Source organism: Lissotriton vulgaris, chromosome 6 (genome assembly GCF_964263255.1).
Source record: "Lissotriton vulgaris chromosome 6, aLisVul1.2, whole genome shotgun sequence".
NCBI lineage: Eukaryota > Metazoa > Chordata > Amphibia > Caudata > Salamandridae > Lissotriton > Lissotriton vulgaris.
Window position 1 is genome coordinate 133,164,081 of NC_141694.1, and position 23,939 is coordinate 133,188,019.

At 42.6% G+C, this 23,939-nt stretch overlaps 1 protein-coding gene across 2 annotated transcripts in view; it reads left to right on the forward strand.

The window, feature by feature from the left end:
• LBR (lamin B receptor) overlaps window positions 1-23,939 on the forward strand; it is a 704,650-nt gene that overhangs the window by 335,678 nt on the left and 345,033 nt on the right. For both annotated transcript variants that reach the window (XM_086926155.1, XM_086926154.1), the window contains one exon: window positions 17,642-17,836. In XM_086926155.1, the coding sequence (XP_086782281.1) occupies window positions 17,642-17,836 (195 nt within the window). The remainder of the gene's footprint in view (window positions 1-17,641; window positions 17,837-23,939) is intronic.

Sequence of the window (23,939 nt, forward strand, 5' to 3'; positions counted from 1 at the left end):
TACATGATGTATTCTATTAGTATGTTCATTAAATAAGTAAATATATGTTTTTAAGCAATTAAAAACATTTGCGTCTTTCGCGTACGGGGCGCAGTACATGACGTCATACTATGCTTTGATGCGACGCGTAACCTCGAAGCGTTTTCGTAGCGTATGCTGAGAATGATTAGCAGACAAACTATGGTGCGATCACTCTCTCACTGTCAAATCCGAGCACAAGGCGCGCTATGAGAATGGTTAGAAGTGGTCACTCTTTGGAAATCTGATTCTGCCGTGTGGCTTATCCACGGTATCATAACGTTACTTTTTAGCATTTTTAAGTTTGAGGTTTGTATGAAATACTATGCTACAGGCAAAAATGGATCTTTAGGGAGCGCTTATCTCCATGAAGGTTGGTTATTACAATTTATATATAGGTGCTTGAGGGAGGGAAAAGAAGTTTGTCAGAATGGCGAGGATTGCTCAGTAGCACCAGATCACTCCTTACTTTGGGAACACCTTCAATTGCATGGCTCTTGTAATCAAGATGCGGCTGATTTGGCCTGAGTTTTGAAAGGCACTCCGACACTTGCTATCATAACAACGTTCAGTTTACTGGCAAACGGAAGTTATTTACTTTGAAATAATGCAGATTGTTGTGCGATGTTAGCAGGCATCGCTTACATGATTACGGTAACCGAGCGTGTGGTTTGCTTTAAAAAAGTTGTGTGTACTTCTCTGTATGGGAAGCTGGATGTTTCTATCTGGCCGTCGTTTCCGACCTTGAAAGCAGAGTCAACCAAATGAGCCGTATAAGAGCGCTATTGTCTCAAAAAGATGTCGCTCTTACATCTGCTAGAGAAACATTTGTCCTTCATGTAGCAAACACCTGCACAGAAGTGCATGCTTTATTAAATACAGACCTGCCCCGTAATTTTAGGGAGTTACTTTAGACTATCTTTAATGTATCCTCGAGTAGGGATTGGCTTACTTTATTAAAGTTATAAGTAATAGCCTTGTGACTTCTGTAGAAACTATATTTGGTGTCTTGTCAGTGTTTTTTCATTCGATTTTTTCCAGCATCTTTGGTGGATTGTCCTTAATGCTCACATTAGTTGCCGGTGTGCTTGTATTAATTTGTTTACTTAAATATGGATGCACATCTTGCAGCAGACGACAATATGTCCCGGTTGTTGCTGGTCCGCAACCAAATGCTTAGTTATTACGGAGCGCTGCCTCTGGCTCCATTGAGCGTAGCTTATGGATTATCGCTTCAATTCTCCTTTTTCACATGCGTTCAACCTGTCTTTCATTGCCTGAGCTGCGATTTCGACTGGGCCCTGGATTTGTGTCTCTGCAGTACGGTGTCTCCCAACGCGGATTATGACCAGCTGATGAGCCCCTTAGTGGTTCATTATTTGCTATGTTCTGGCGGCGGGATTATGGCCTTAGCAGCAATACATGGAATAATGGGACGTTGGAATGTTTTTGCAGCGGCGCATGACTTTTTGGCACGCAGTTACATTGAAGATGACCCGAGTTTTTCTCCGATGGTGATAGAGGCTCCGGTCGGTGAAGAACATGTATGTTCATTCCCACTATTGAATTGGATGGCTGAAATGTTTTCAGATGAGAACAATGACTTCCTCTTGGAGGCTGTTGCTACATACTGTGCTTATACGTTGTTGGATTAAGAGTCTTTGATTTTTCTACCTATTCTTTATTATTTAGTTACTGCTTTTTATCAAAGATCGAATAATTTTTTTGCAAAATTGAACTTGACTCTGCTTTTTAGGCTTGGACTCTGCGTTTGTAATTTGCCCATGTTTATATTATGTGCTTTGGTCATGGAAAGGTGTCGTGGGCTGAGCCTTGCACTTACACCATGTTAAGTTAGCATGGGTTTATTAGAAGCTTAAACGCTATTTTTGTTTTCCTGCTCTGCTTTGTACACAAAACGCACTTGCAATATTGTTTAGAGAAGGGTGAGTATTTTGCTTCATATGAAAATAATTTGATATACTACATTTCTAGACTGCCTCGCTACTTTAGTGTGTATAGTGAGAGCATGAAACATCAAGGTTATCTTGGATACTGTGTGTGTTATTCGGAATGATCTTCGCACGTTCGAGCCATAAGACATATGCAGCTGTGGCATCTCTGATACTGGCGCGTTTAGTAATGCACTGTGCAGGCATGATTACACACAGTTGGAGAACATTCGTATCTTGACAGTTTGTGTAGAACTCAATGTGATCCACTACTGCTGAGTAACAGAGGTATGGGCTGCCTATGTAGTCGTATGAGATCTTCTGTACTTATAAACTAACCTGCTAAGTAGGGAGGGTAAAATGTAGGTATATTTTAAATCTGTTTCCCTTTTGTATTTTAGAATGCTTTCTCTCTTTGTTTTTTATGGAATAGTAACAATGCTGACAACTTTGTTTCTGATAATATATTTGCTTGTATTATCTAAGGTACTGGGCATGAGATTACGGTGTTAGAAATAAACATTTGAAAGTTGCAGATGTCTTTATTTAGTGCTTGTTTTGGACTGGTGTAAGACTGTAACGAAAGAGTGCTCTTGTTATCTACCTTACCTGAGGGTAACCTAAGTCGCATGTTGTGGGTTGAGTAATAATTGATAAGTGCAGCCAAGAAAGGGAGCAAGTGTGCAAATTTCATAGTGCTTCGGCCGGGTTAGTTGCTATAATACAAAACATTGATAAAGAGCCTGCACTTTGAATTTGAATTAAAGAAGAATGATTGATAACCCCAGCCAAGAAAGGGAGCAAGTAGGTGTGTGTATGTGTGGATGATGTGTTGATTGAGCAGAAGATGAATAAGATGAAAAATAAGAAAGGCTGCAGATATGCAAACTTTGTACTTCTTTGTAAGGGAATTGGCTGTTTAGTTTTCCTGTGATATATATATATAGGTTTCACACATGTTATAGTTAGCTGGACATTACACTCATACAAAACCATGAAAATTCCCCCGTTATAGTTAGTTCAGCTAACTATAACTCGCGTGTCCGCAATGCACTGCTGATGACGTCACATATATCATCACTCATGACATGGTCAGTGACATCACTCATGACATCACTGATGACATCTCAAATGACATCACTGATGATATCATCCTTGAGAAAGAGTGGCAGACCTCTTCTCAGCGTAATATAACCTTTGATACACATCTTCAAAAATAGAAAGTAAACATTTAAAAAAAATAGAGATACCAATACCACTTACCAACAAGCTATTGAGTAATTCCGCCATCTACAAACACATCCACTCATTCATCAACAGTTCTATATAGTCACTTATACATGTACTCACTCATTATATGTACTCATACACTTATACATCCTGTTACACACCGACACTCATCCGTAGACTTACTCACACACATACTCACACATGCAAATAAACCATCCATTTATTTGCATATACAGGATATATATACACAGCACTACATTTACTTTTACAGAAACGTACATATACATACTCTCTTAAACAATCACTTACAGAAACACATATTTATTTGTACAGGAACTCTTCCAATATCTCACTCTCACACATAATCACTTATATACATCAATACTCATATATAGCAGATTAAAATATATGTAGTTACTCATAAAGATACTATTGAGACAGTCAATCTCTCACTAACACACCCATACACACACTCGTGCACCCATACAGTCCTGCATATATGCTGTCTTCAAAACACATACAAACAGTGAGTCACTCATTCATGCATCTATGCGCTAAGTAATACTCCCCAACAAACCATATAGACACTCGTACTGATACTCAAAAAGCCAACGAATAACCCATATAGACACTCATGTGGCTACTCACGAACCCTTGGAGCCAATTATGGACAAAGTGAGACACTGATACACATATTTACACATTACTCGCTAATGCATGTATTCACTAAGATACACTTAATAAGTCAGTTATGCAAATGTTTTTACAAAAAAAACATCAATTGAGAAATTTATTTATCCATTTATTCTTCCATCGACCTTGCGATACACATATAGAAAACATATTTAAATTTCAGATAAAAAATTCACTGGATGATGTCATTTGAGATGTCTGTCATGAGTGGTGTCACTGACCATGTCATGAGTGATGTTATATGTGACGTCATTTATATTTATTTATTTATGTGCTTATATAGCGCAGGACTCGACCCCCAAAGGGGTATCTCCACGCTTATGTTCTTCCAGGGTGCCTAAGACGAATCAAGAGGTATGCAGGGGTTAGGACGTCAGGAACAAGTGTGATTTAAGGGACTTCCTAAAGGCTTGGAGGTTGGTGTTTTGCCTCAAAGTAAGGGGCAGGGAATTCGAGAGGGTAGGACCCTTACATGACAGGGCACGGCCTCCCTGTCTTGCCCTCTTGACATACGGGATCTGTAGTAACAGTTGGTTACTTGAACGCAGGATACGGCCAGGTTTGTAAAGATTAAATTTTTCTGCCAGATATTTGGGACCCGAGCCAAAAAGGCTTTTATGAATTATACAGCAAATTCTAAACTGGACCCGCTGACGAATGGGCAGCCAGTGGAGTTTCTCCAAGAGGGTGCATGAAGGTGACCTGGCTGGGGCATTAAGAACCAGTCTTGCTGCAGTATTTTGAGCTACCTGCAGTCTGGTAAGCTGTTCTTCGTTGTCAGATAAAAAAAGGCCATTACAATAGTCCAGTCTGCTGACCACAAGCGTCTGGACAAGAGTCTTTCTTTGAATGTCAGGCAGAAACGGGAACACGCATCTCAAGAGTCCGATGATCCGAAAACAGGACCCAGTTACATGGTTTGCGTGTTCTTTTAGCAGTAATGTCTGATCTAGCTGCACTCCTAGGTTCTTCACTCTCTGCTTAGGACTGGGAACCGGGCCTAAATCTAGTGGCCACCATTCTGGTGACCACAGGAGGGGGGCCTCCCCAAAGAGCATGACCTCCGTTTTGCCCACATTACATTGCAGGCAATTGGAGGCCCTCCAGTCAGATACCGCTCTCATGCCTTCGGCAAAGGATTGTTTAATTGCAGGTGTGAGGGTCTGGAATGGGAACAAAAGCTGAGTGTCGTCAGCATACGACACTGGGGTGAATCCATACTCTCTCACAATGTCAGCCAAGGGGGCCACATACACATTAAAAAGTGTGGGGCTTAGGCATGAGCCTTGGGGAACCCCCTTGGTGAGCTCCCTAGAGATAGAATAATGGAAGCCTAGTCTGACCCCTTGCGAGCGGCTCGAGAGAAAGCTCTCAAGCCAGGACAAGGCCAAGCCTCCTATCCCCACCTTCTGCAGACGACCGAGAAGAATCTCATGTGATACCGTGTCGAAGGCAGCGGACAGGTCTAACGGCACCAGAATCATAGAGCCCCCTCTATCCTGTGCCATCCTGATGTTATCGGTCACGGAGAGGAGGGCTGATTCGGTGCTGTAATTAGGTCTCAACCCAGATTGAGAATGGTCAAGACCTCCTGCTGCCTCGATGAAATTGGACAGATGGGTATTCACATGCTTCTCGGTCATCTTGCTTAAATATGGCAGAAGGGAAATGGGGCGGAGGTTAGAAAGGTCGGACCATGGCAGGGCTGCATTCTTCCGAATAGGATTTACTACAGCTTTCTTCCATTCCAGAGGTACATGACCCTCTTTGAGGGAATGATTTATTACAGTCTGTATTCCGGGCCAGAGCAAATTACCTAAAGAGGCAACCATTTTTGCAGGCAGAAAGTCCACAAGGGACCCTGTTTTGATTTGACTAATCCGTGAGGTGACATCTGATTGGCTGACCTCCGGAAATGCAATAAGCGAGCTACTATTATGTGCAGATAACAATGGGGGGGAGGGGGGGTACGAGTGACATTGCTCCTAGATTTCATAGTCTTCGTAATTTTTTCATATTCTTGAAAAACAGAGAGATATCATCACACAAAGATTGAGAAAAGTCATCAGGGCTCTCACAGGCCACAGGTTTCACAAATGACTGTAAGATCCTATAGAGTTCCTTGGAGGAGTTGCCCGCTTCTACTAACTGTAAGGTAAGGCAATTCTTCCTGGCCAACCTAATGTTTTTGTGATAGGCAGACAAGGCCTCTGAGTACAGTTTCCTACTTTCATCAGTGTGGGATTTCCTCCAGGTTTTTTAAAGTTTCCTGCACCCCTGCTTTTCCAACCTAAGTTCTTCAGTATACCACATCTCTTGTTTGGATGTGGGGTACTGTTTATGTAATTTCATAGGAGCCAACAAATCAACCGCCTCTAGCAGGGCTTTATTAAATTTAGATAAAGCAGTATCCACATTGTCTTTCCCTAGAATGATAGGTTCCTTCCATACCCTCTGTAGCTCATCCAGTGTCACTTTGTGCCATTGTCTGCGCCAGACGGCAGGGAGAGGGGATTTTTTGTTCGGCATGTCCGAGCCTAGAAGAGAAAATTCGACCATGAAGTGGTCTGACCAGCTCACTTGAGTCATGGGTTGGCATCGAATTTTGGGGCAGTTGGAAAAAACTAAATCCAGAGTATGTGCCCCTATGTGCGTAGGTCCACTATTCTGTATTTCAAGCCCTAATAACGAAATATCTGAAAACAGAGATAGTGTATCTGGATGATTGGGGAGGTCTGCATAAATATTAAAATCTCCTAAAAGAATAAAGTCTTCTTTGGCCTTAAAATGCGGAGCCAATAGTTCCGTCAGAGAGAGTGTAAAACCTGAACTCTGCCCAGGAGGGCGATAAATTAGTGCTCCCTTCCAGTGAGTTTTTGAAGCCGAGCTGATTTTTTTAAGATCATAATTTCCATCAGGGAGCAACTTCGTTGTTCAAGTATGGAGATCTTCAAACCCTCTCTATACACCAGGGCAATGCCTCCCCCGGTTTTAATGGGGCGATCAAGTTTAAGAATCTTGTAACCCACAGGGACCCCAAACGTAATGACAGGGACCGTGTGTGGTTTCAACCAAGTTTCTGTTAGGAAACAAATTTCTGGTTTTACTGTGGTGACCAGGTCCCAAAATTCAAGATGATGTTTGGGTAGGGAGCGGATGTTTAGGAGAAAGCTTTTCAGGCTATTAGGTACTGGAATTTCCCCTGTATTACTACCAATGGAAGTGGTGATGTGGGATGCCTGAAAGCGACCGTTAATACATGCAAAAGGACCTTCAGGGCATGGCCATGAACCCTGAGCGCAGCCTGCTAAAGGCACTGGCTTTAAATCTTTAAGTGCTTGAGCTGAATACCTGGTACCATGTTCCCCACTGAGGACCAGGTCCATTTGAGCATGGCCCATAGCCCCTAGCCCCGTCCTGTCGCGGACGGGCGCAGACAAGCTACTCTTAGGCTACTCTTCGGCGTGTCTTTGGCTTCCCTGCGCGCGACCGCTGCACGCTCAGGGGGGGGCGAGGGCTAAATAGCCCTGGGAAGTACAACCACTAGAGCGCTAACCGCTCCAGTGGTGGAGAGGAAGTGAGTGCCTGGCTCTCCCTGACCCGCCCTCCGCGCAACGGTACTAGCTACCGCGTCAGACCGGGGCGGGCAGGAGTGGTAATCGAGCCCAGGATTCCCAGCAGCCTAGTGGATACCGTCTCCCCCCCTTTTAAGTCAGGTAAGGGGAAAGAGTATTGCCCACAACACAGTACACGGCTAAAATGTATTCTTGAAGCCAATGCGCAAAACAGATTTGCAAAGTCAGCTTGAGAATCAGTTTTTAAAAATCATCAGTACATTGAAGCAAGTTTTTAAAATTTATAAATGAGCACAGCGTTAAAACGAATCAGGCACCTCGGATGAGCAAGCGGGTTGGGAGACTCTGCCACAGTCGCCCTACCTAGCTCGCCGGGATTCTAGCTCAGCCTAAATAGCCCTGGGAAGTACAACCACTAGAGCGCTAACCGCTCCAGTGGTGGAGAGGAAGTGAGTGCCTGGCACTCCCTGACCCGCCCTCAGCGCAACGGTACTAGCTACCGCGTTGGACCGGGGCGGGCAGGAGTGGTAATCGAGCCCAGGATTCCCAGCAGCCTAGTGGATACTGTCTCCCCCCCTGTGTTGTCATCAGCAGTGCATTGTGGGCACGCGAGTTATAGTTAGCTGAACTAACTATAACGGGGGAATTTCAATGGTTTTGTATGAATGTAATGTCCAGCTAACTATAACATGTGTGAAACCTATTGTGAAACCTATGTTTTTTTCATTGAATATATATACATATTCAATCCGTGAACTATTCCACAAATAAGGACACTCCAGCCCGATTTATCGGTCTCTGCGCTTGGTTTATTTCGGCGCGTACACTGTCAACAAACAAACGCGTTTCGGCGTTGCCGCCTTCGTCAGTGCTGGCTAACAGAGACATTTTTTTCATTTAAATAAAGTTTCCATTCGAAAATCACATGTTAAAAATAAACATAAAAGAGGCACATAAGTTCATTCACTTTTGGCAGCCATCTTGGAGTGTTCAAATCGGCATTTACAACCTCTTAGTTTTCTTTGGGCTTTACCTCATTGCATAGGTATTACAGATATTTAATATGCGGTATATTCAATTCATATCAATTTTACCATATTATTTAACCATACATTGGTATTTTCCGCAATATACATTTTCTAACTGTTTTGTTTAATTCTGTTGCCTAGCAATGAAATGCTACATCATATGGTCAGCCCTGAATGGGCTTCCCGACGGACTCTTACATCAGAGTACATCGGACTTAATTCATTATAATAGAAAGTGCCTCAGGGTATCCTGTCAGTACCTGTTATTACGCCCTGAATGGGCTTAATCATCATCATCATTCACAAGGAGGATACCTGATCATGGGAAGGGAGAAGCAGCATAGTGCAGTTTCACAATTGACCATATGAAAAAATCATAACAAAAAATCTAAATCAAGAAATCAATGATCAAGGGGTAGGAGAGATACATAGTACGGGGAGATTATTTCAGTTTACAACTTGGTTATGCTGGTTACTATAGATGTACCCACATTTCCTCTTCATTGTTCAGACCTATCGGATTCTTTGTCTGGAGCATAATGATGTAACGGGACTCAAGCGTTCTTAACTTTTTGACCCAGTCCCCTCCTCTCTCTGTTCTCACCAGTTGGTCTAATATGAAAAAGGATAGCAAGTTGTTATTACTCTGATGTTCTTTTTCATAATGCCGAGCAACTGGGTAGGCCTGGTCTTTCAGATTGATGGCCCTCATGTGTTCGAGTATTCTTAACTTCGTCTGTTTAATGGTGCTGCCCACATATTTCTTTCCACATGGACACACCAAACAGTAAACTGTAAACTCTGAGTTGCAGTTTAGTAGTTTTGAAATTTGTTTTTTCCGTCCCCTTCCCGGTACCTCATATTCCTTAACCTTGTGGGAATTCCTACAGGCCTTGCATTTCATGCATGGGTAAAAACCCAATGCTGGGGCTTTCCTCTTTTTCTTACTTTCATGGTGGCTGTTTACTAGATGGTCTTTCAGTGAGTGACTTCTACGGTATGTTACCAGCGGGTGGTCAGATAGTGACTTTCCCACTATGCCATCAGATTTGAGTATATTCCAATTCCTGCGTAGGATTTGGAACACCTCTGGTGACTTGTCATTAACGTTTGTTATCAATCTCAATGACATATCTACTTTCTTGACTTTGTCTATTAGTAGTTCATTCCTTGGTCGTGCGTCACTTCTTTTCTCTGCCTCATCTAGGACCCCTTTGAAGTAGCCCCTCCTCTCAAATCTCTTTCTGGACTCTCTTTTAGTCTTTACATATTCTTTTTCCGTGGAGCAATTCCGCTTAATACGCAGAAACTCCCCCAACGGAATGTTATTCACTACAGACCGAGGGTGACAACTGCCAGCATGTAAGATCGTGTTGCCTGCGGTCGGCTTTCTATACAGTGATGTTTGTATCTTATTGTCCTGTATGTAGACCCTCAGATCTAAATAGAAGCCCTCCTCTTTGCTTATGCTGCTGGTATATCTCAAATTGAGGTTATTCTCATTAAGGTTCCTGATGTATTCTTCTGCCTCATCCTGCGATCCCCGCCACAAAATGAAAAGGTCATCAATGTAGCGGGTCCACAGGGAGATTTTGTCCACCCACTTCTCATTCGTCTCCGCCCAGGCCACGTGCTCCTCCCACCAGCCCACAAAAAGATTTGCGTAGCTGGGGGCGAAGCACGTGCCCATCGCGGTCCCCTGTAGTTGCAAATATAATTGGCCTGAGAACAGAAAGATATTATTCTTCAAACAGAATTCTGTCAATGCAACGATCATATGGTTATGTGTCCTGTATTTCAATTCCCTCCTTTGCAAGAAAAAATTCATCGCTTCTAGACCATCTTCGTGTCTTATCGATGTGTAGAGGCTTGTAATGTCTAATGTAATTAGTAGTAAGTCCTCTTCCCACATCACACCTTGTATGGTTCTTAAAAAGTCCTGTGTGTCCCTCAGATAGGAACTCAAATCCTTTACCAATGGCGCTATAAAGGTGTCTATATATATATATATATGGAGGTTTTCTCCAACAAACTGTCTATTGCCGATACTATCGGTCTACCAGGCGGCCAGATCTTGCTCTTATGCACTTTTGGCAAGTGATAGAATGTGGCCAATTGTGGGTGCTCGTTCTTCAGATTTGACCAATCTTTTGTATCTAGGATGCCCTTGTCTTTCCAGTCAGCAATTAGAGTATGGAATCTTGTTATGCTCTCAACATATTGTTCTCTTTTTATTGGAGCATAGTGTTCAGGTTTCCTCAGTTGACAAAAGGCCTCATCCTCATATTGTCGTTTGTTAAGCAACACAATGTTCCCCCCTTTGTCGCTGGGTTTGATAACAATATTTCCGTCATCACGAAGATTGTTTATCATGTCCCATTCCAGTTTGTTGAAGTTCCTTTTGGCACCATTGAATTTCCTTTTCTGTAAGTCCTTCAGTTCCTCAATGACTACTTCCTGGAAAGTATCTATTGCATCGTGTGTGCCTTTGGGATTGAAATGTGATTTAATTTTCATACTGCTTTTACAGCCTCTTTGTACAATTCCCCCTTCTTCCAGGAATTGTGTAAGTGCTTCTATATCAGTACCGACCAATGAATTGATATTTTCCTCTCCACTCGTAGTCATGGGTACTGGCTCCTTGGGATGAAGTTTGAATATTTTCATTAATTTGACCTTCCGTACAAATTTGAAGAGGTCAATTCGGGCTTGTGTATAGTCAAATGCTGGGGTAGGGCAGAAGGTTAGTCCCAGTCGAAGTATGCTGCTTTCCTTCTCTGTCAGCACCCTATCCGACAGATTAATGATTGTTAGTTCGGTTTGTTCCTTTTTGCTCCCGTTCATTGTTACCATCTGCCTCCGCGTCTGCTGCGGGTCATCATCGGGGTGGAACGGCCCACTTCTGCCTTTTTTGCCCCTCCTTGTCTTCCTCTTGCGGCCACAGGTGGATGGGTTCGTGGTGCAGGTCTTTGTCTTAGACCTCGCATCACCTCGTACTCGTAAAAAACCGAATCACTTGAGGTGGATGGTGACTCCTCTGTCGCAATGTTGTTTCTCTCTGATGTTCATGTATCCTGTTGTTTCCGCTGTTGTGCAGATTCGTCTTCAGATATCTCCGATTCTTCTGTGCTTAATTCAGCAGTAGTTTGCAATTGCTTCTTTGCCAGCTGCAGATTTTGCCGTGAAGCATCATATTTTTTTGCAAACGTTAGGATACGACTATTCGCGTAGTCTTTTTTGTCTCGAATGAACTTCTCCTGTTTCCTCCTTTTGATGGTATTTTCATAATCTATTAGCCGCTGTTTCATTAGCTTGTGTAATTCTTCGCTTTTCTTCACATCCTTGTCCTCGCTTATTTTTCTCTCGATTTCTTCCTGGAGTTTTGTTCTATCACTCCATGCGTGTTTGACAAGGATTTTAAGCATTTGATGTGTTGTTCCTGTCATAAATTCCGACCATTCTTCAAGGAGTTCTTTATTCGGACTTTCATAAGAGGGAACTATAAATATTCTTAGCCCCCTCGGGACTCTGCCGACTTCCAGGTATTTCTGGAGGCTTGTGGCCTCCCACCACTTACGAATCTCCTTCTCGTAGGTTTTTTCTAACGTGCCAAATAAGTTTTTCAAAGTACCTGGTACAGTCTTTTCTTTTTGTTTTTCCTTGCTTTTCCCAATTGCTTTCAAATCAAACAAGCTGCCTGCTGCTTCCTCCCTTTCTTTATCCGTAAACATCTCACAGGTGTGCGCGCTGTATTTTGAAAGCACTGCAGAGAACTCAGATTTCTATGGCTATGCGGGGTTAACCAGGGTCACAATAATGGAGTTGTTATCACTCACCAGCTCCGCGTTTCATCGACCCTCGGAAGCCTCCTCGAGCTCAATCCACGCGTTGTTGGTAAGTCTCCGTTTTCTCCTTTACTTATTCCACAAGTGTGAGCGGCGTTTTCCTGGCACGTCGCTTCGTCCTGGTGGGGCTGGCAGTATTTAAATATACAACTCACATCCACCATCTGCCGCTCCACTTTGCCCCGGGTGCCTCCTTAACGCACGGTGGAGTGCGTAACATCTCTCCAACCCGCAGTTCAATCCGTGAACTGTTCCACAAATAAGGACACTCCAGCCCGATTTATCGGTCTCTGCGCTTGGTTTATTTTGGCGCGTACACTCAGTCAACAAACAAACGCGTTTCGGCGTTGCCGCCTTCGTCAGTGCTGGCTAACAGAGACATTTTTTTCATTTAAATAAAGTTTCCATTCAAAACATCACATGTTAAAAATAAACATAAAAGAGGCACATAAGTTTATTCACTTTTGGCAGCCATCTTGGAGTGTTCAAATCAGCATTTACAACCTCTTAGTTTTCTTTGGGCTTTACCTCATTGCATAGGTATTACAGCTATTTAATATGCGGTATATTCAATTCATATCAATTTTACCATATTATTTAACCATACATTGGTATTTTCCGCAATATACATTTTCTAACTGTTTTGTTTAATTCTGTTGCCTAGCAATGAAATGCTACATCATCAAGGCGGCAACGCAGAAACGCGTTTGTTTGTTGACTGAGTGTACGCGCCGAAATAAACCAAGCGCAGAGACCGATAAATCGGGCTGGAGTGTCCTTATTTGTGGAACAGTTCACGGATTGAACTGTGGGTTGGAGAGATGTTACGCACTCCACCGTGCGTTAAGGAGGCACCCGGGGCAAAGTGGAGCGGCAGATGGTGGATGTGAGTTAGTAAGACAAGGACGCGGCACTCTTCTTGTCACAGTAGATTTATTTAGGTCTCAAGCAAAACTCAACTTTGGATTACTAGGAGACACGCTCCCGGTCTCCAACGCGGGCACCAACGCAAGCAGTTCCCTCTGCTACGGGAACATTTGCAAAGAATATATATATATATATATATATATATATATATATATATATATATATATATATATATATATATATATATATATATATATATATATATGAAACAGAACTCGTTCCGGCAATTATTTCAATCAATCGTCAAAAGAAAGAACTAAGAGTTGAACCCAGCTTCAGTGCTTACAACAGGGTGTTTATTTAGGTATGTTGCTGAGCCTGTCCGCCATTACGCGTTTCGACTGTTCCTACAGTCTTGATCACATGGTAAGGTCACATTACCTAGCATTGGATTTCAACACAAAGGGCGGACTAAAATTATCATGCCTCCTTTTCAAGTTCTTTGAGCTTTTTACAAGAAAACAAACAAGGGACTACAAATTAAAAGCCCAAGGTCTATACATTTAAGAACCAATCAAACTCATAGTGAGTATATACATTTGCGCAACTATAATACATTTTGCAAAGTATCACATATATACATATTTACATATTTACAATAAATAAATAAAGATATCTATAGTGCTTACCATGAACTTATATTTAAAGTTCATAGAACAATTCTCACAGTTTTTTAACTAAAAAAAGCTCAAAAAAGATTGTATTTACCCCACAGTGGGGTTATTTTAAAGTGCTTAGTGCTAATTCATAATATTTGAAATATGATGAAATGCTAAAATCCAATGCAATAAGGTAAAGAGCAGCAATCACAACATAGTGCAAATAATCAGATAAAGTATAAGTGCTATTTTTCAGTGCAAAATATCAAACAATTAAAAACATTCAACATAATCCCAAAAACATATTCAATGCACAGAAACTTATAGTAGGAGCCCCTACTAAAGCCAGAAATAGAAAAAATCCTAAAACTGAAATGTATACCAAGTAAACTGAAATTACCCGAGAACTAAATGTTATAGGATCTGGAACTATGGAAAACTATTCAGCCACAATTGATGTAGACAATTCATTGATGACTATAAAAATCCCATAAACATTATACATTTGTATTTCTCGGTTTGTATTTATATAGATGTTATTATAAATGGTTATATAGATCATAAACAGGTATACAGATCCTCGCTTGCGTTGAGCCCCGCTGGAGTACAGCTGTCTAGTTCAAGAATATATCTTGTCTCCAGGACCCTAAGAAGTGCATCCCTATTACCACACCTTTTCAGTGGCAATACACTATCTATGACATAGTATGTTAAATGTCTAGGGTCACTATCATGGGTGCTCTCAAAATGGCGAGCTACGGGATAGGATTGGTCCCTCGTACTAATAGCTCTTATGTGTTGCAAGATCCGCCTGTGAGCCGGCAGGCGGGTACTACCCACATACCGCAGCTCACAGGGGCATTGCAACACATAAACTGCGAATTCTGTCTTGCAGGTAAGCTGTTTGCTAATTAGCTGAGGTTCAGTTTTGAAAGGAGTCATATATTGTTTCATACTGCAACCATATTTACAGGCCTTACAGACCGAACATTTTTTGAAACCTTTGCTTAATGCCATAAAGGTCTTAGATGATGGTTGATCTAAGTGATTTTTTACCAGTCTGTCGGCCATAGATATAGATTTTCTGAAAGAAAATTCAGGTTTTCTGCCAACTAGATCCCCAATTACCGGGTCCCCGGTTATTAGGTTCCAATTGCGGCTGAAAATCTTGCGAATTTCCTTGTGTTGTTTATTGTAAGAAACTATGACCCTGGATGATTCTGATTTGTTTCGGGTGCAGGAAACATCCGTTTTAGGTCTAGGAACCAGTGCCTGTGCTCTCATCATGTTGTTCGAACGAGTAATGGCCTTATCAACTGTTTTCAAAGAATAACCCCTAGCCAGGAAGCGAGACTTACTGGCCTCCTGGGCTTTCAAACATTCATCATCTGTACTACAGATTCTTCTAATACGCAACATCTCCCCAAAAGGGATGCTGCGTATTAGGTGGGGGGGATGTTGACTAGCCGCATGAAGAATGGTGTTGCCGGCAGTCGGCTTCCTATACAACCTAGTTGCTATTGTGTCAGACTTAATATACACCTCCAAATCCAGGAAATATACTGAGGAAGCATTTATGGTTGAAGTAAATTCTAGGTTCAAATCATTCTTGTTAAGTTGATTGACAAATGACTCAGCCTCCAATTGAGACCCCTGCCAAATCAAAAATAAGTCATCAATATAACGAAGGTACAGGGGAACATGTTTTTCCATTGAGGTACGATGTTTGCCCCAGAGCACCTGTTCCTCCCACCAGCCCATGTGCAAGCACGCTAGGCTGGGGGAGAAACAGGCCCCCATCGCTACTCCCTGTACCTGTTGGTAAACTTGGTTATTGAACAAAAAGTAGTTTTGTTCCAAACACATTTTGATCATAGTGATGAAATATATATATATATATATATATATATGTCTATATATATATACATATACACATATATATAGATAGAGAGAATATGCATTGACTTGAGTATTCCCACATAATTCAAAGATCTGGTTGACAATGTCATTGCTAATAATCCAACTGTGATCATTTGACAAGTTTCCACTTAAGGTGTCTGTGCCTTGAGTCATAAACCGTACTAGATATATTGGATTTATATTGATGGCGTGAATATTAGACTATGCCATACCCTTTAGTCTTTCGGAGAAAATGCCCTTGCCCACATTTATCCTCAAGATGCCAAAAAACGTCTTCGAAGACAAACATCCTGCACACGTCCGAGCCCCACACTAGATGGCAGGAGTATGCACAGCATATGACTCTACAGCTACACATGACACAAAAGATACTTACAAGGCAAGTAACATTTTCCATATATATGCTTCTCCTATTGCACGTCACTACCGGTGCGGATGCTGGCGCCAAGCGGATCCGACCAATGCCACCGTTTGGCACGCATGGCTACTGCTCACAAACATATTCCGGATACAGTCTGACGTCTGGGTATAATTGTAAGGTAAGAACTGTAAGGCTAGACAGAGTCTCTAGCAGATGAGGAGTTACGGATGTAAGTAACTTGTTTGACAGGTTATGCTGGGATACTGCTGCTATAGTATCTTTACAGCAATTTCAATGTACAGCCTCTAGTGGCTGCAGCTTATCTAGCTACATTCGTATTTTGCTTCCTTTTCGGAAGAGTTTTTCATGTCACTTGTATTACTCATTTGAAATATTTTGTATATCCTTGACTTTATTTAGAAAAATAAATTACATTTGGCGTAAATAACCTTCAAAAAGGCTATGAAAAATATATATTTGAATTTTAGAAAGTTAGCTTTTCTAAAAAAACTCTTTTGTGTATATTTTTTTGTAAAATGTGTGTTAATCCCATGGAGAAGTGTGGCTCAATGGTTAGAGCGGCAGACCCTGATGCAGAGGTCTAGCCCGGGACCATGGTTCAATTCCCCGCCTCGGCGGGTCTTGGGCTCAAAAATTCCACGGACCTGATAATTCTCGCCTCGGTGCCTATTCCAATCATGGAGTCCCACTCTGCAACTCTGGGCAATCGCTTGCTTAATCTCCACAACGGCCCCCACAACGCTAAGGATGCCTGGCGTCCACCTTGGGGGTGCCCAGGAGTGGACGCCTCACAGGGAAATCCAGGATGGGTTCCACAGCGGTATTCGTACAAGCGCCTTGAGACCCTTGCGGGTGAGTAGTGCGCTATACAAGTATCAATTTACAATCCCACGTGTGTGTGTATGAGGCTCTTCAGTGGCTTTGAATTAAGTTAAGATTCCCATGGAGGCCAGCTAGGATTAGAGCTAAATGTAGTTTCCTTTATGTATTTGTATGTAAAAATCCAGCATTCACTAAATGGAAAAATATGTGGCTATGTATGCATTCTGTGCCTGTCTCAAAACGTTTAGTGCATTGAAATGCAATTTAAATGTTTAAGAGTTGGGTTTGTGGGCACAAGTCACAAATTGAATTTACATAATTGTGATCCTTAACTATGTATACTGTAACATTGTATATCAGAAATGTTGCCAGCTAAAGTAGAACAGGATAATATGATTATAACATAGCTAATATATTGGTATTCCGAAGCCATTCAAGTGATGGTTTACAGCCACATGTTGTCAACATGTTTAAATTTGGTGCAAACTGCACTAAATCTTTATTTCATAAAGGTGTATATGAAAAAAGACACAAAAAAGTTAAGGTGTGTTTACGCCTTAAAATTACCTTAATCTGACAGGTGAGGTGCCAGTTCAAGATCAGCTATTCAGTTGCGAACCTATATTAACATGTTTCTTTTTTATTTACAGGATTTCATGCCTTCCTCCTATCTTCAGCAGCAATAGCAGTGGCATTGTATTTTAAAATTAACCTGCTGTACGTGTATGACCACTTTCTTCAGTTTGCTGTCTCAGCTACAATTATCTCTTTGTTGCTCAGTATTTATCTCTATATTAGATCACAAAAAAAAGCAGAAGATGAGCTGTCACTTGGTGGAAACTCTGGTAAGTTGCCAAGCAAAATGTTTTCTTTCTCCCTGTCATGTTATTGTAACTGAGAGTAATTAGTAATTGATTTAAATGTCTGCAGTTAATTTCAGTTACAACTATCAATACACCAAGCCAAGATTGGTCTTTTTCACGTCGCCTCTGAATGTTTTCTCACAGCATGGATGGTCAAGGTTAGAAAATCTCATGTGACCTCTCTTCCTCTCCCAGTTAAGGAAATGCTACTATAGCTTTATCTCAGTCAGTTTGTATTGCTACAGTACTACTCAAATTAGAAAGGCGTGCACCATACTAAATCTTGTTGGCACCTGGCTGACCCTATCATTTTCTTTTTAATTGGTTGACTACCATTGATAAACGCTGCCTGCTTCTGTTTCTCAAAAGGACCTTTTATTCCCACCATAATGTTTTTTTTGTAGAACATTTTTATTTGCATTTTGTTTATAACTCAACAGTACAGTCATGCAAGTCTCCGTGCTCACCCCCTACTCCCTCGCCCACCCTTCAACAATCCAACTTTGCTGGTACGTTTCATATCACATTTGTCCAATGTCCGTATATCCGATATGCAGAGATCTCTCAGCGTCCCCTCCCAAACCATCTGCAAGACGTTTAAGCAGTTTTGCATCCTAATGCTGAGCTCACCTCCCTCCCAGCCCCCCATCCAAACCATGATAATGGCGCCACCTGGCCCAGACCTTACGGAACTTCCTTGGACACCCTCTAGCTTTACAGGTCACTCTCTCGGCAGCCATATAGAGATCTAACCCTCGTCTCCATTCCTCCAATTCCGGGGGAGTCGGCGACCCCCAGTACTTTGCTATATCCCTTTTGGCTACCACCTGGGCCAACACCAGGAAGGTTAGGAGAGGGCGCGGAAGGTCCACGTTGTTAGTCATTCCCAAGAGGGCCAGCTTGGGCTCCTGGATAAGTGGGACCTCCAACACCTCTCTCAACTCCATAAATATGTGGTTCCAGTAGTTTTGAATCACGTCACATGCCCACAATATGTGATAAAAGTCTCCTCCATCTCTGTGGCAGCGGAGGCATGTAGCGTTGTCTATTTTCCCCATTCTATGGAGTCTCACCCTGTCATAATAAGTCCTGTGTAGTACATTGTATTGAATGAGACGCAGCCTAGACTTGATCGCCACCTCCCTGGGATGCATCAACACTATGTCCCAATCTAGGTCATCCAATTCTCCCACCTCCCCCTCCCATGTGTGTCTAAGTTTCGCCAGATCTCCCAGCATATTGTTGGTTAAGGTTTTATAGGTGAGTGAGACCGCCTTCCCCTGGATCTGTTCCTGCAGGAGCCGACCCTCTAGTGGTGCTTATTCTGGGAGCCCAGGTAGGTGTATGTTCTGGATCCGCCAAGCATGACGCAGCTGTATGTATTTGTAGAGCTGTGTGTGTTGCTGCCCAAACTCCAATTTTAGGGTCAGAAAGGATTGTAATTCCCCCCTGGCGACCACATCTCCAATGGTGGAGATTCCAATGTCATCCCATCGTTTAAATCCCTTAAGTTTATAAAGTTGGGTTAGCCATTTGCAGTGCCATAGTGGCGTCTGCCGGATGGGTTTCCTCTCCCAGCCAGTACGTTTCGTGGCCTTGTTCCACGCAAGCAATGTAATAACAGTCGCTGGGAGAAGCTGGCCCCGTACAGATAGTGCAGTATGTTGTGCGGGGACAGTTTGTGTCGTTCTAGGGCATATGTGTGGTGGTCTGCCTGAGTATGTAGCCGTTCGTTTATCGGGGTCATGTGTTCCGCCCAATAGTAGGCTTCCAAATTAGGTAACGAGATTCCTCCACTGTATTGGTGTCTCTGGAGGGTAGTCAGTGCTATTCTAGGTCAATTCAATTCAATAATCTTTATTTCGTTGCAATTGCACCATAAAAGATATACAAAATACATAATATACATACAAAATACATGATATACATGACCACATTATTATTGACAAGTGTACAAAAATAAACAGTCAAAAAAAAAAAAGTGCTAGTGCATGACCAAATACTAGGCATAATTCTTCTGAGCTAAATAATGAGGATGGGGTTGAGACACACATCAATAAATATAGTTAAAAGATTATTTAAAATATTTACAACGTTAAAAAAACATTAAATTGGGTTATAACAGCCAGACGCTTAAAATGGCAGAGACAATTTTTGTCTAATGAATTTTACTGCCAAGAGAAATCTACTGATGCCAAACACTATTGCTTGACTAGTGTCCGTAATTAATATTCTTCCAGCTTCCTTATGCGAAGTGGTTCCGATATTACGGCACAATGGCACTATCCATTTCCTTCTGGTTTCTACATAGCTTGAGAAGAAAAACAGAATGTGAAAAATGTCTTCTCTTACATTGTTTGTGCATAAGGTACATTTGTCATTACTAATTTTCCCCCATTTTGACTCAGTTTCCCGGGTTCTTAATGTACCGTACCTATACTTTAAATACAGGGTTTTCGCCAATGGTGGCTGAATCTCATCAGGAAACATTTCAAACTGGGCTACATTTTTTACCATTAAAATTTTTTCAGTTAGGGGGCCATGTGCTCCAACGTATACAGCATCATGGCTTACAAGAGCCCAAAAGGAAAGTTTGACTATTTTCTTTGAGGACGCAGTCAAGGATTCTGGCTGGCTCCAAAAGTGGGATAAACCCAATTTTGTTAACCAGGTTTTAACTTGTTTAAACCAAGAAATCTTGCTGCTAGTGTCTAGTTTCAAAACTTCAACCAATCCATTTTTGTATTCAGTTAACTCAGGGGTAATCCACAACCTGACCCATAACAATAGTGGTCTTAATATTGCATGTAGATCGGTGCGTCGTATGTTCATATCGAGGAGTAGGGGTAATAGTGGAGTATTATTAGGAACCTTTAATAATCCCCTTATGAACTTATTCTCCAAGATTTCAAAGTTCTTTCTACACACAGGTCCCCATAGTTCTGCCCCATACAAAACTGCTGACTGGACCTTGCATTTAAAGAGTTCTAACGCTGGGGTAACTGCCTTGTTTGCACATTTGTTATGTCTTTTCAGTATCGGAAGACAATTTTGTTTGAACACAATTTTAGATTTTTCTAATTGGGGTCTCCAATTTAAAGACGAGTCTAATAAAACCCCCAAATAAGTAAAACTTAGTTCAAAGTCAAGTTTTTCTCCATTCAGTGTTAGGTTTTTCCTAAAACTTTTATGGGGATTAAGAGCCATATATTTTGTCTTTTTTACATTATATTCTAACCCTTTTGTGATACAATACTGCTGGAACCTATCTAATAAAATCTGTAGGCCCCGAGGGGTTTGAGAAATGAGAATCGTGTCATCCGCGAAGAGGAGGGACGGAACTCGTCCCCCCCCCCCAGGCGAGGAGAGTCGTTGTCACAATTCTCCATATAAACTGCAATATCGTTAACGTAAAGGGAGAAAAGTGTAGGTGCCAGCACGCACCCTTGGCGTACTCCTCTCTTGATAGGGATTGCATCTGTGAGTTAACCATTTGGGCCCCATCTTACCCTAGCGTAGTTATTCTGGTGTAACCCAGTCACTAATTTCAATAGTTCACCTGGGAACCCCTGCTTTTTCAGTGATTTCCACAATAAATCACGAGGGATAAGGTCAAATGCTGCTCGTAGATCTACAAAGGTAACATATAGATTACCTCTGCGCATGATAACATATTTCCAGTACAAGCAGCATAGCCTTAAAACCTGGTCGATGGTCCCGGTCTTTTCCCTAAATCCTGCCTGATACTTGGATAAAACCAAGTTTTCCTCCAACCACGTATTTACGCGGTTTAGAATGTGTCTGGCATAAATTTTCTGTGTTATATCTAAAAGACTAATGGGGCGATAGTTCGCTGGGTCGCCTCTATCCCCCTTTTTAGGTCTCGCCTGTCGATGCGCATGCGCATCGAGCTTGCGAGACTATGGGGGCTTAAACAGTCTTTAACCAACTTGCAAGGAATCGTGGCGATTCCTTTCAGTGCCCGTGAAATTCAAGCTCCATGCGCATGCGCATTGAGCTTAAAAGCGCGTGCACATGCCCCCAGCCGCCTGCCTTGCATGTATTTTCCCTCAGGCGCACTCCTCCCACACCCCCGCTCCGCCCCCTCCCCTGCCTGCCGTGTCGCATTTCTTCAGTTCCCTCAGCCGCACTCCAGGCCCCTGCTGCTTTCACACCCTCCTCCTCCTACTCTCCTCCCCCCTCCTCCTCCTACTCTCTCTCTCTCACAGCCTCCCCCAGCTCCGCCCCCTCACTTCTTGGTTGCACGGCCGCTAGGCCGTGCCTCCCCTACTCTCCTCCCCCCTCCTCCTCCTACTCTCCTCCCCCCTCCTCCTCCTACTCTCCTTTCAAAGTAAGTCGCAGATTAGAGCGTTACTTGTTGGATGTGTCATTAATATCTTGTTTTATTATCTTTAAAATAAAATAAGTGACTACTGAAAGTTTACCTCCACACCACATTACAAATTACAGTCATCTTACTTATACAAGTCAGAGGCCAGAGTCTCGTTTCATTCTACTGACCGGCTCCCCACTACCGGCAATTTAGTCTGCCTTTCATTTCCCCAGCAAGGTGCGCCGCCAGCATTTAGCTGCTGCGGTTGCCGCGCTGAAATATTTAAATAGTAGGAGACACCGCCCTGCCCGTACTCCTCACGACTGACGCGTGAGTGACAGACTTGTATCACCGCAGTAAGCTTTAGTTCCAGCTTTTACGTAGTTAGGGTTATCTCGCCCCTGCTTTTGGATTATGACTTTACAGTGGCTGTTGCCCGTTGGTATGCTTTCTTTCCCGGTTTTTAGATTGACGCACGGTTTTGCTCGTACACTTTCTCAGATCTCCCTAGTAATCGATTTTCAAACTTACGAGGTCATTGTATTTTATTTTATGTTATAAACAATCAGCCCCAATGTCAGCAAATATCCATGACCCAGTGCGGTTCCTACCATTTGCAAACCTCGATTGCAACAAGTCATTTTCTACTGTTTTGACAAAGCCGTGATTATATGCTTTGGGGAATCCGGATTTGCCCATTGTGCATACTTACAGACACACGGCTGTGGTTAATTGAATTAATTGTATTAACTAGGTCTGTTTCATACTGATGAGTTTTTTGAATGCTCACATCACATTCGTGGATTGTACGAGTAGCCCCACCGCCAGATAACGATATTCCTTACTCATTTACGAATTACTGCGGGCTTCACCGTACATAAGCCTCTAACATATCGAGCTTTCTCCCGTACTCCATTATTGAACAAACCTTTACTATCACATGTACTGCAGAACCCCATTGTTTAAACTTATAGACGCTGCTGGGTCCATTGTTGAAAACTTCTAGACACTCTGTCAACACCACAATCTAGTGTCCTCGAATTTGCTAAATAGTGACAAAGGGATTGGACCTTCTTCCTTTGATCAATATATCCTCTGTACCACGTTTTTAACCCAGCTGGGTTTTTGTTTAAAAATATACACGCACGCTTGCAAGTGATCAAGCTTGTTTCCCTGTGGGTATGTGCTAATTATAACCCACTTGTTTATGTATTCACCTATTCGTAGGCCCAAGCACGCTCTCTGTATAAAAGGAGCCCACGGGCCCATCCACTAGCCGCGAAGGCTGCCACTAACCGCAGGTGGCTATTTGGTAAATATTTGATTTGTTAGGTCTCGTGACCTATCAATGCGAAAGCGCATTGATAGAGAAACGAGACTATAGGACTTTAAACAAACTTTAACTAACTGGGCGATTTGGTGCTGTGCCCGTGGCTTTTAGGTCAATGCGCAAGCGCATTGACTTAAAATGCGCGTGCACATCACCAAATCGCCGTCTGTTCCCTCAGCCGCACTCCACCACATCCACCACACCCACCACCACCACATCCACCACCACCACATCCACCACCACATCCACCGCATCCACCACCACCACATCCACCACCATATCCACCACCACATCCAACACATCCACCACCACTTCCACCACCACCGCATGCACCACCACCACCGCATGCACCACCACCACATCCACCACCACCACCACCGCATCCACCCCCACCACCGCATCCACCACCACATCCACCACCA